Raw genomic sequence first — 13,653 nt, forward strand, 5'->3', positions numbered from 1 at the left:
TAGATTCCTGGAAATCCCCTTTTGGATAAAAGATTTCAAAGAGAGGTGAATGTTACGGGGCCTGCTGATTGGGTATTCAAGGCGCATCAGTTTCGAATGTTTAATGTGTGGGTTGGGCAATACATGTAGATGTAAAATATGTAAAGAAATTTCAAAATTCTGTCAAGTGTGTTTCTGACAGGGGGAGGTAATCAATATTGGAATTTCATGATTATTTTGGTCAATTTTTGGTGCGCAATTCAACATAAGATGGCACCCCCACATAAAAGTTTTGTAAGATGGCAAATTTTAATTTCTTTTTATTCACAGGTATGCGAGATGTCGTTCTTCAAAATTAGTGACAGGTGACCAGACTTGAAAACTCTATTTAACCTGGACAGTGCCAAACATATCGTATATAGAGAAATCAATTGGTTCTGCGGTCTCTATACCGTATTCGTCATAATTAACACACAAAACGCTTAAAATTATAACAAATGGGTGACGTTTATAAGGGAACCAAAATCTAAGTTGTGAACGGCAAACGTCTAAAAATCAGTAATATTTGAACCCTTTCAAAACGCATGCTACATTTATCTGTCATTCTTATAGTAAAATTGTGAATGCCTTCTTTCATTTGAGATGCATTATTACGTCTTGATTCACATGTGAAAGATGTAATACGCATCACAGAGTTATAAAACATTGTTGGGATATGGCGTTTATATAACTTCAACTTCTTCCCGAGAAAAGGGGAGTAGCGCTAATTACGACGAATACATTTCTTAGACTTCTTGAAATGCGATTTAACGTTAAATCTGGCTATATAAAACGTCTGTTTTACTGTAAGAAGTTACTGATTTAATCAGACATTGTTCAGTTTGATGTTCTCTATTCTTACTATTTTTTACTGTGTAACCGGTTTTTTTGTGAATCAAAATTCCAACGACAAAAAATAATTAGAGTGGTTCTAAATTTTTGCGATCTGGCTTTAAATATTATTCAACCATTTCTTGATATTCGTGGATCAAATGTTCGCTATCATAGCAATGGCCCGCGACATCATGAAAATAGAATTTCCACGAAAATAGCCGGCTATACAGTATTATCTGTCACTCTTATAGTGAAATAACAATATTACATAGGCATAGGGAAGAGCAAATGCTACATAATATACATTAAATCGAATTTGTCACATTGCCTATAAAATTTGATGAAAAAAGCTGTTCAAAATTAAATCGTCATTGGTGTTGGCTACTTAAAGGCTCTTTTAGCATCTTGTAGTTAGACTTACGTATCGGAAGTGGAATCGACCATTATTTATAAAAAAATTCCGTATTTTCTTTTTTGCGTCTATTTTATTCATAGATTATATAACACATTGTAATTCTCTTCTGATCTCATTATATAAATTGTTTGCTGTACAATGAAACGCGCTATAACGTTCACCGTATGACCCTATCCTTTATCCAGGTATCACCATAAGACACAGGTACAATATACGACAGCCACGCAATGATCTTGTGTTTTCGGCTGAGGGGGTAGCTTCTCAGAGATAAAATTTTTATTGAAAAATTAAAGAGTATTCTTGTTCTATCATCAAATTACGATAGTATTTGTCTATTTTGAATTCAATATCAAAAGCGCGAATATAGAAATCATAAATAGTTTGAGAATAATGGTCGCTTCCCTTCCAATACATGTCCGTATACGTATGTGAATGCGCATACCGCTTATTGTAAGTATCTCTAATTGTCTCCAAGCATTATCTACGTGTTGGATTCAACTCAAGCGATGGTAATATGTCAACTTTGAGATACCAAAAATGACGTGGGTGAAAAACCATTTTCCTTCGACTACTCGCACCTTCCGGTGATAATGACATCATATTTTGACGTAATTTTCTGACGTCGTTATCGATGAAAAGTTCGACTTTTCGGCGGTAAATCATACTTTACTCACGTCGATTTGGTATCTCGCATGTTAACGTATTAGAAGCTGTGTTAGAAAGCAGCTTTGTGATTGACAGCTGTTCCTTTAAGCAGTGTGTTCAAAAAGAAAAAACGAAACCTTTTGTAGTGTAAGATTTCTTGGACTTAATGTTATTATGCTTTCGTTGTTGGCACCTCAGAAACAAGATTAAACATTTAATCTTAAAATGTCCACAAAAGATTTCGACAAAACAAAGTAAATTCGTGAAGGTTGCTCGATTATAATGATTAATGAAAATGCATATCGATTTAATATTGTAATAAGTTCAGTTCAATAAATATATATGCAATCTAAAATTAATGAATATCCTATCTTAATAACATGTTCATTGGAAAAAAAAATACATAATTTCGAACGTGTTAGGTTTGATATATTTTCAGATTTCTTTCAGGAATATATCTTAAATATAACTATAAATATCAACTATCATATTTTTTTTCATGAATATCATTTTCATTTTTTTATCGTCAGAAAAAAGAGGCAAATTATGAAATGCCGATTCTATACATGACTATTACGAGAATATTTTTTCTTAGATTTTAATAACATCAACCATCCTTGAATTTAAAAATCTGAAAATATGTCGAAATATATTGAATATTTTTATCCGCCACATAAATTAATATAGACCCTAATCAACATATGCTGACTTATAGTACAATACATATAAATCAAAATAATTTTATAGAATATACATATAGTAAATCCCATCTATATTTTTATATTTGGCGCGATTTTATGACAATAGTAAAACAAACTATTTAATACTTCAATGTAACTTACCCGCAGGCGTCTGGATTAGAACATTCTCTATGTCTGGTTTTGTTTCCACATCCGCCGCACGTCTTCGAGCATGGCGACCACGTTGACCAGCTCATGACGTCATTCGAACCCTGCTTTGTAGAATTGTCGTCGTTCCCTTGGACTCGGCGCAGCGGGCATATCCGATGATGATAGATCATCGTCCTTAGCTGTAGATTGGGCTAAGAGAGAAACGAGAACTTTTTAACACTGCATGAAGTTTATATATATTTATGTAGGTAATGATTTGTGATTTTGTATGACAATATCGAAGATGCTGTAAAAACAAATTTATTTTTCGTTCTTAAATCAGGTGTCCAATCCATAACTCCAAGTAGCATCCGTTGAATTGATTATTGTTATTTTTTTAATTGTTAGGGCATTCAATATACGTCAATATCCACCTTAGATTCAACCATTATGGTTAAAGGGAAATTGACAGACACATAGAGACGTAATATAACAATACTAAATTTTGTTACTTAAAGGCTCTTTTAGCATCTTGTAGTTAGACTTACGTATCGGAAGTGGAATCGACCATTATTTATAAAAAAAATTCCGTATTTTCTTTTTTGCGTCTATTTTATTCATAGATTATATAACACATGTAATTCTCTTCTGATCTCATTATATTAATTGTTTGTTGTACAATGAAACGCGCTATAACGTTCACCGTATGACCCTATCCTTTATCCAGGTATCACCATAAGACACAGGTACAATATACGACAGCCACGCAATGATCTTGTGTTTTCGGCTGAGGGGGTAGCTTCTCAGAGATAATATTTTTATTGAAAAATTAAAGAGTATTCTTGTTCTATCATCAAATTACGATAGTATTTGTCTATTTTGAATTCAATATCAAAAGCGCGAATATAGAAATCATAAATAGTTTGAGAATAATGGTCGCTTCCCTTCCAATACATGTCCGTATACGTATGTGAATGCGCATACCGCTTATTGTAAGTATCTCTAATAGTCTCCAAGCATTATCTACGTGTTGGATTCAACTCAAGCGATGGTAATATGTCAACTTTGAGATACCAAAACCGACGTGGGTGAAAAACCATTTTCCTTCGACTACTCGCACCTTCCGGTGATAATGACATCATATTTTGACGTAATTTTCTGACGTCGTTATCGATGAAAAGTTCGACTTTTCGGCGGTAAATCATACTTTACTCACGTCGATTTGGTATCTCGCATGTTAACGTATTAGAAGCTGTGTTAGAAAGCAGCTTTGTGATTGACAGCTGTTCCTTTAAGCAGTGTGTTCAAAAAGAAAAAAACGAAACCTTTTGTAGTGTAAGATTTCTTGGACTTAATGTTATTATGCTTTCGTTGTTGGCACCTCAGAAACAAGATTAAACATTTAATCTTAAAATGTCCACAAAAGATTTCGACAAAACAAAGTAAATTCGTGAAGGTTGCTCGATTATAATGATTAATGAAATGCATATCGATTTAATATTGTAATAAGTTCAGTTCAATAAATATATATGCAATCTAAAATTAATGAATATCCTATCTTAATAACATGTTCATTGGAAAAAAAATACATAATTTCGAACGTGTTAGGTTTGATATATTTTCAGATTTCTTTCAGGAATATATCTTAAATATAACTATAAATATCAACTATCATATTTTTTTTCATGAATATCATTTTCATTTTTTTATCGTCAGAAAAAAAGAGGCAAATTATGAAATGCCGATTCTATACATGACTATTACGAGAATATTTTTTCTTAGATTTTAATAACATCAACCATCCTTGAATTTAAAAATCTGAAAATATGTCGAAATATATTGAATATTTTTATCCGCCACATAAATTACTATAGACCCTAATCAACATATGCTGACTTATAGTACAATACATATAAATCAAAATAATTTTATAGAATATACATATAGTAAATCCCATCTATATTTTTATATTTGGCGCGATTTTATGACAATAGTAAAACAAACTATTTAATACTTCAATGTAACTTACCCGCAGGCGTCTGGATTAGAACATTCTCTATGTCTGGTTTTGTTTCCACATCCGCCGCACGTCTTCGAGCATGGCGACCACGTTGACCAGCTCATGACGTCATTCGAACCCTGCTTTGTAGAATTGTCGTCGTTCCCTGGACTCGGCGCAGCGGGCATATCCGATGATGATAGATCATCGTCCTTAGCTGTAGATTGGGCTAAGAGAGAAACGAGAACTTTTTAACACTGCATGAAGTTTATATATATTTATGTAGGTAATGATTTGTGATTTTGTATGACAATATCGAAGATGCTGTAAAAACAAATTTATTTTTCGTTCTTAAATCAGGTGTCCAATCCATAACTCCAAGTAGCATCCGTTGAATTGATTATTGTTATTTTTTTAATTGTTAGGGCATTCAATATACGTCAATATCCACATTAGATTCAACCATTATGGTTAAAGGGAAATTGACAGACACATAGAGACGTAATATAACAATACTAAATTTTGTGTGAAAATATTTACATCTACTTATTTATCTATTATATTACGTTCCAGATAATTAGACGTAGTAGTTAGGATAATGTTTATTTTGAAATGTTTTAATGATTTCGACAACAAGTTTTGCCTGTGTATACATACCAACACAGTAACTACCCTCCAGTCTGTAATTATTACAACATGACGGCACACTTACAATGCATGTTTCATCACGAGACATATCAACCATTCTAAAAATAAGAAAATAAAAATGTTAACAACATTTTTATATTTTTTATCAGAACAAAAACCCAGATAAACTATCAAATAGCGATTTTAAACATGATTCTTTTGGGAATATACTTTAAATATTATAAATATTAACCATTGAAAATAAAAATAATGTATCATTATTTTCTTTTGCCATAAAAAACCCGAGATACCAAATGCCGATTTTATACATTAGTCTTTTGGGAATATGTTTTAAATAATATAAGAATAAACATTGATATTGGTAATATCTTATTGGGCAATAATACGAAACAAATTCCAGAATACTTGTAGCTTTGATAAATTCATGAATAAGACAATTTCGTCTTTGCATATTACAGAGTTAACTCTCCTGCGGGTAAGGTATCCATTGTGACGTCATATTTTGTAGGTGCAGTTCACGTCGTTTTCTCAGAAAAGTATGATATTATGCTCGCTTTAACATGACGTCACAATCAATACATACCTGTAAAGGCAGATATGTCTGTAAAATGCAAATACAAAATTGGAAGATGAAGAAACCGAAACCATCTGCTAAATTTCATTTCAACGGTGTTGTCCATCAACGTACACATATCGATTGCAGTTGGTATTTGACCGTGGCGTAAACCAGGACTTCTTACACGGAACCCATTGTTTCTTCTTCCACGTCTTTCTGCATGTCTTTGATACACTGGAATAGCACGGCTGGTATTTGGATGCTATCGATGTCATATTTAACACAGAACAGCCACCGCATGGTTCTAGAAGGACATAAAACATTGTATCATGTAGTCGTACAGTATATAAACAAATTAGTTATTTGGTATTTTCGCTCGTTATAGGCGAAAAGACATGAAATTGTCGTCTTTGCATTCGCCTCGTAAACATAACATTATTAACATAGTCCGGTAATTGAATTAACGCTTCAAAAGATTACTTTCATGTACGCATGTCAAAGACATTGGAAAATGTATTGATACATCCTGTCTTGTATTATCCAATCGAGTACAAGGCAGTTTTTATTTTCGTTTGTTGCGAATTATGGAATTTAATTTGGGTTTCACATGTTATCCGACAACGTTGCATGACTATTATTTCTATTGATGATGGAATGACGTCACAAGATGATATCCCGCACTAACGTCATTTCAGTGAGAGGATTGTAAATAGTTACGTACCATCACCACCGGAGATACTAGTCCCGCACAAACGTTATCGGTTATCACCTGGTACGTAAATTAGTCCCATGTCAATCCTTCACGATTATTTAATCGCCCAATAAGATTGTGGAATCTGCTTACCTGCCCATACATTTGCCTGGAATCCTACTGATCCGCTGTTATGTCCTCTAAGAAGTACAACCATGTCACTACTTTCGGATACGAGGGGACTGGGATCTTCCTTTAATGAGCAACAATACCTGTCAAAACCAAAATAAGTTTTCACATATATGAGTTCACATTAAATTTGTCTGTCGTTCATTAAGAATAATATTTATAAAGAGTAACAACCTGAAGCAATGTATATACATTTATGTACATAAAGTGAATAATAAATTGAAAATATTCAAAAAGAGTAACAAACTGAATCAATGTATATGCATTTATGCACATAAAATGAACATGTTAGATAAGAACTGTGCAAGTGTTACACACGTTTTATTCAAAATTGTCTCGAGCTTGTGTAAGCTGATAATCTATGCACGTCCACGTAACATGAATCATATTAACACTCTTATTACCATATCATTAACTCAAACGTGATCAATGCATTCATATCTATTTTTATCCTCAACGACCTCACACAGTGACCGATAACTACTGCCGGATAAACTTGTGATTTATCCGTCAATACAAAATGTTTTATTTTACAAATGAATTTGTTCAATATATGACGTAACTTTTTTTTAACTTGACCCCAAACTTTAAGCTCGCGGGATTGTAACGTCATGCAGTCCCGCTAAAACGTGACGTCACACCTTGAGGAACGACGTCAAAGTTACGACATCAAAATCCGCGTATTGCGGTATCTTATTTTTTTCTTTGCTCATACATTGTAAATTGCTTCTTTTATCGACATTATTGTTTGTGTTAGTATTTCCACGATGTTTCATTGATAGCACACTCCGAGTCATAAAAATCAATTACTGGAACTATTTGGAAAAAATGACTACACTCTCATTTAGGTTTAGTGAATGAATAGTTTCATGCATAACAAAAAAAGTCTCCATTTAAGCGAAATGAAGCCAATCTGCTTTGTACGTCATCTATAAGTAAATGGTTAAAGAACAACAGTATATACGTTTAGTATATTGCATTACAAGGTTTAGTTTGGTGCCCAAAGCCTCGTCATCACGGCTCCTTAAGTCACACACACAAAATCTTGTATTGTAAGATACTAATATTGAATATCGCGAATCACAGGAGTAAATATTTCACGTCGTTGTTTTTTACTCGATAGGTATAATAGGGTTTTGGTAATGTAGTTTTTATATTCGCAATTTTTAAATGCTGTGGAAATTTTCGCAGTGAAGAGGCATTCGCGTATTTCCCTCTCGCTTAAATTTCCATGTCTAGAGTATTCAAAGTAGACCTACCTTGCGCCAGTATTTGCGAGATCAGAAGAATAACGAACTTCCATGAAGCTATCACATGTCACGAAGTGGTCTTTATAACACGTGCCGAAATTGATAAAGTCTCCTACGAGGTCGAAATGAACATTCATACCTGGTGGGGCCTGCGAAGTGAAATAAAAAATAGTTATACAACAAAGTAATGCTATTCACAATACTCACAAAGGTTAAGTACCGGAAGTACTTCAGATAACAATGATGCAAAAAGAGAAAAACGTCTTAATATAAAGGATAAGTACCGGAAGTACTTCAGATAACAATGATGCAAAAAGAGAAAAACGTCTTAATATAAAGGATAAGTACCGGAAGTACTTCAGATAACAATGATGCAAAAAGAGAAAAACGTCTTAATATAAAGGATAAGTACCGGAAGTACTTCAGATAACAATGATGCAAAAAGAGGAAAACGTCTTGATATAAAGGATAAGTACCGGAAGTACTTCAGATAACAATGATGCAAAAAGAGAAAAAAACGTCTTAATATAAAGGATAAGTACCGGAAGTACTTCAGATAACAATGATGCAAAAAGAGAAAAACGTCTTAATATAAAGGATTAGTACCGGAAGTACTTCAGATAACAATGATGCAAAAAAAGAAAAACGTCTTAATATAAAGGATTAGTACCGGAAGTACTTCAGATAACAATGATGCAAAAAGAGAAAAAAACGTCTTAATATAAAGGTTAAGTACCGGAAGTACTTCAGATAACAATGATGCAAAAAAGAAAAACGTCTTAATATAAAGGATAAGTACCGGAAGTACTTCAGATAACAATGATGCAAAAAGAGAAAAACGTCTTGATATAAAGGATAAGTACCGGAAGTACTTCAGATAACAATGATGCAAAAAGAGAAAAACGTCTTGATATAAAGGTTAAGTACCGGAAGTACTTCAGATAACAATGATGCAAAAAAGAGAAAAACGTCTTAATATAAAGGATAAGTACCGGAAGTACTTCAGATAACAATGATGCAAAAAAAGAAAAACGTCTTAATATAAAGGATAAGTACCGGAAATACTTCAGATAACAATGATGCAAAAAGAGAAAAACGTCTTAATATAAAGGATAAGTACCGGAAGTACTTCAGATAACAATGATGCAAAAAGAGAAAAACGTCTTAATATAAAGGATTAGTACCGGAAGTACTTCAGATAACAATGTTGCAAAAAGAGAAAAACGTCTTGATATAAAGGATAAGTACCGGAAGTACTTCAGATAACAATGATGCAAAAAGAGGAAAACGTCTTGATATAAAGGTTAAGTACCGGAAGTACTTCAGATAACAATGATGCAAAAAGAGAAAAACGTCTTGATATAAAGGATAAGTACCGGAAGTACTTCAGATAACAATGTTGCAAAAAGAGAAAAACGTCTTAATATAAAGGATAAGAACCGGAAGTACTTCAGATAACAATGATGCAAAAAGAGGAAAACGTCTTAATATAAAGGATAAGTACCGGAAGTACTTCAGATAACAATGATGCAAAAAGAGAAAAACGTCTTAATATAAAGGATAAGTACCGGAAGTACTTCAGATAACAATGATGCAAAAAGAGAAAAACGTCTTGATATAAAGGTTAAGTACCGGAAGTACTTCAGATAACAATGATGCAAAAAGAGAAAAACGTCTTGATATAAAGGATAAGTACCGGAAGTACTTCAGATAACAATGATGCAAAAAGAGAAAAACGTCTTGATATAAAGGATAAGTACCGGAAGTACTTCAGATAACAATGATGCAAAAAGAGAAAAACGTCTTAATATAAAGGATTAGTACCGGAAGTACTTCAGATAACAATGTTGCAAAAAGAGAAAAACGTCTTAATATAAAGGATAAGTACCGGAAGTACTTCAGATAACAATGATGCAAAAAGAGAAAAACGTCTTGATATAAAGGTTAAGTACCGGAAGTACTTCAGATAACAATGATGCAAAAAGAGAAAAAAACGTCTTAATATAAAGGATAAGTACCGGAAGTACTTCAGATAACAATGATGCAAAAAAAGAAAAACGTCTTAATATAAAGGATTAGTACCGGAAGTACTTCAGATAACAATGTTGCAAAAAGAGAAAAACGTCTTAATATAAAGGATAAGTACCGGAAGTACTTCAGATAACAATGATGCAAAAAGAGGAAAACGTCTTGATATAAAGGTTAAGTACCGGAAGTACTTCAGATAACAATGATGCAAAAAGAGAAAAACGTCTTGATATAAAGGTTAAGTACCGGAAGTACTTCAGATAACAATGATGCAAAAAGAAGAAAAACGTCTTAATATAAAGGATTAGTACCGGAAGTACTTCAAATAACAATGATGCAAAAAAAGAAAAACGTCTTAATATAAAGGATTAGTACCGGAAGTACTTCAGATAACAATGTTGCAAAAAGAGAAAAACGTTTTAATATAAAGGTTAAGTACCGGAAGTACTTCGGATAACAATGATGCAAAAAGAGAAAAACGTCTTAATATAAAGGATAAGTACCGGAAGTACTTCGGATAACAATGTTGCAAAAAGAGAAAAACGTCTTGATATATTTGGAATTAAAAGATAAGATGAAATACAGTCCAACATGACATGCCTATACGACCTCCACTGTGTATATAGCACTTGCTTAATAAGACCACTATTTCTTGGTACCAAACTATCGATTTCAATACATTTCAATTTGTAAATAAATACCACCTGACCATAAAAGACCGTTTGTCCCCTGGTTGGTCTATATTTTCAAGTGAAATTAAGTTTTGTGGGCAATTAAGATTCACGAAAAGTTATCCCCGCGAAAATAACTCCGACTACAAGTATAACAGAGCTATTACTGTAAAAACATTTATCTTCGTGGCGGTTTCATTTTCGTAGAGTATAAAATTTTACATAAAGTTTGGTTTACTGTGAAATCATTAATTTCGTGGAGGTTTAATTTCATGGATTTCGTTTTTTGGTCTGAAGCAACACAATGACGTCCCACGAAAATTAATCCATTTTAAAGTACACACGTGGACGTACACTACGAAACTGGGACTACAGTTGTCGCTAGTAAGGTGCATGTATTATGTCATTTATAAAATAAGAATATATTGTTTCAAAACAGTTGTATAACCTAACGTATACATGTTCGTGTCAAAGAAACTACTCACTAATGTAACACTTATGTTTTTGATAAAGTATATATTTGTGTCATTTCATGACTAGTTACCCACCAAATAAATATGCCCTGTATCGTCTCTCCAATAATTCAAATTCCAACGCAAATATTAAATTTTGTATTCCATAAAATTTGAACCAACGAAAATAAGTGATTTGACAGTATTATAAAACAGTGATAAAGCGACAAAGTAATCCTCAATGATTAATATAATCACCAAACGACATCAGGTATTTATTGATCATATAAAGATACATATTATGGGTCATTTACTTTTCAAAACATAATTAAATATAAATGTTATGAAATCCTAAAATTATCATAATACTTAAATAATTAAAATTGTATCGCGATCAATTGTTGCCTATTAAGTTGTAATTTTATGAATGAAATATTGTGTAACAAATTTTGATAGAACACTTACGAATTTAATAGACATTTGTTTTGATAGACTTCGGAATAAGTATTCCACATTGTAGTCATTAATGACCCTTAATGCAAGGGTTAATAACATCTGAGTTTGTTAATCCTCTTCCTTAGAAATGCAGTCGCTATTGCCATTTTTGTCATATTTTATGAATATTACTTAATCTAATTCATGATAAATTTACAAGTAAGATGACCTTGAGATGAATATTCAGTGTCATACTGCGAGTTGAACTTGGATTGAACACTAAAATAAAAACGTTACTTACGTGTGTAACCAATTGATTCAAACTGTATAGCGCGTTAAATTTCGAATCAATATTTCCAGTTTTTCCATAATAAGCGCGTATGATAGATTTCGCGCTGTACCGGCCGTTATCGTTCAACCATCAATACGATACACTTTTTGAGTCATTTAATGATTTTGTTTGTTTAGAATTGAAATTATATGGATTTTTGTTTTAATGTATCACAAAACTATTTGGGTTTCACTTCTATATCCATTTAATCGTTAACATAGAAAATACTTTGCTTTTATATTCGAAGCGTATTTTTCACACGATGCCGCCATCATAGAAAAATCCAAACGCGTTCCATTAGGCGGTGCCGTATCACTCTAGTACGACTGGTACGAATCTGCAAATGGAACGCACGGAAAATGTCTGTATATTTTGGGAGCCTGCGGTATAAGTGGAAAATTTGCTCTTCTATGAGTGCTGTCTTACTGAAGCCTGCCGCCTAAGATACCGAACAAGCAACTGTAGGTCTTGTCATTAAAAAGGAATGCTAATAAAAACAATACTGCTAAAGAAATACGTAATACAACGAAACCGTAACACTAGCCAAGAGGTAATTCAAATGTATGACTTTAGTTGTTGTTTACGAGGAGAACAATATGGATAATTAATAATTAAAATTTAATTCATATCAAAGTGAAATTAACATTGATTAGCCTTTATATTATCATGCGTATTATTAGATAATACACATGCATACAGTGCAAGATATATTTAGAAAATTTTATAAGGTGCTTTTACGTAAATACACATAAATTTCCTTCATGGCACCTAAATCATTGAATTAAAAAGAACACAAAGTTCATGCATGCCATATCAATTATAATAAACCACCACGTTTCAATTTGATTCAAAGTATAGGTTCTATAGCTGTAGATGTGGAATTGATATTTAATTAATATAATTAATATAACCTTGTATAAGTAGATATACATCCTTACGTGATATTGACATTAGTGTTTTTTTCTTAAATACTGTATATTTGTTTTTATTCTCGGAAAATTACATTCTGCTATATTTATGATAAACTTAATTTCTCATGGAAAAAAATCAGTAAGATAACTTTAATAGCTTAGTACTGGTTGAAACTGACAAATGTGCGAACATTTTTCCTCGCGACTAAGTTTACAAATTCGCGAACATTTCTCCAACCGATTAAATTGACAAATTCGAGAACATTTCTCCTCGCGATTAAGCTGTCAAATTCGGGAACATTTCTTCTCGCGATTAAGTTGACAAATCGCGAACATTTCTTCTCGCGATAAAGTTAACAAATTCGCAAACATTTCTCCACGCGATTAAGTTGACAAATTCGCGAACATTTCTCCTCGCGATTAAGTTGACAAATTTGCGAACATTTCTCCTCGCGATTAATTAAGTTGACAAAATTCGGGAACTATTTTCCTCGCGATTAAGCTGAAAAATTCGGGAACATTTCTTCTCGCGATTATGTTGACAAATCGCGAACATTTCTTCTCGCGATAAAGTACCAAAGATGATATCACGAAGTTTTCAGTACGCGAAATTTGAAAACTATACAGTATTCACAAGAGAAACACACGGGCTACCTACAGTCATTTGACCTTCCATACATGTATTGGGATTGTCACGGTCTTAAACTACTTATTATATAACATAAACTTTATTTATTTTACATCGATTAC

The 13,653-nt window shown here is 32.6% G+C and overlaps 1 protein-coding gene across 1 annotated transcript in view; it reads right to left on the reverse strand.

The window, feature by feature from the left end:
• LOC138308464 (zinc metalloproteinase dpy-31-like) overlaps window positions 1–13,653 on the reverse strand; it is a 48,700-nt gene that overhangs the window by 3,939 nt on the left and 31,108 nt on the right. Inside the window, exons 11-15 of the mRNA XM_069249446.1 lie at window positions 8,085–8,224; window positions 6,790–6,908; window positions 6,078–6,249; window positions 5,399–5,487; window positions 4,772–4,970 (exon numbers count right to left, since the gene is read on the reverse strand). Coding sequence (XP_069105547.1) covers window positions 4,772–4,970; window positions 5,399–5,487; window positions 6,078–6,249; window positions 6,790–6,908; window positions 8,085–8,224 — 719 coding nt within the window. The remainder of the gene's footprint in view (window positions 1–4,771; window positions 4,971–5,398; window positions 5,488–6,077; window positions 6,250–6,789; window positions 6,909–8,084; window positions 8,225–13,653) is intronic.

This window comes from Argopecten irradians, chromosome 15 (assembly GCF_041381155.1).
Source record: "Argopecten irradians isolate NY chromosome 15, Ai_NY, whole genome shotgun sequence".
Classification (NCBI taxonomy): Eukaryota; Metazoa; Mollusca; class Bivalvia; order Pectinida; family Pectinidae; genus Argopecten; species Argopecten irradians.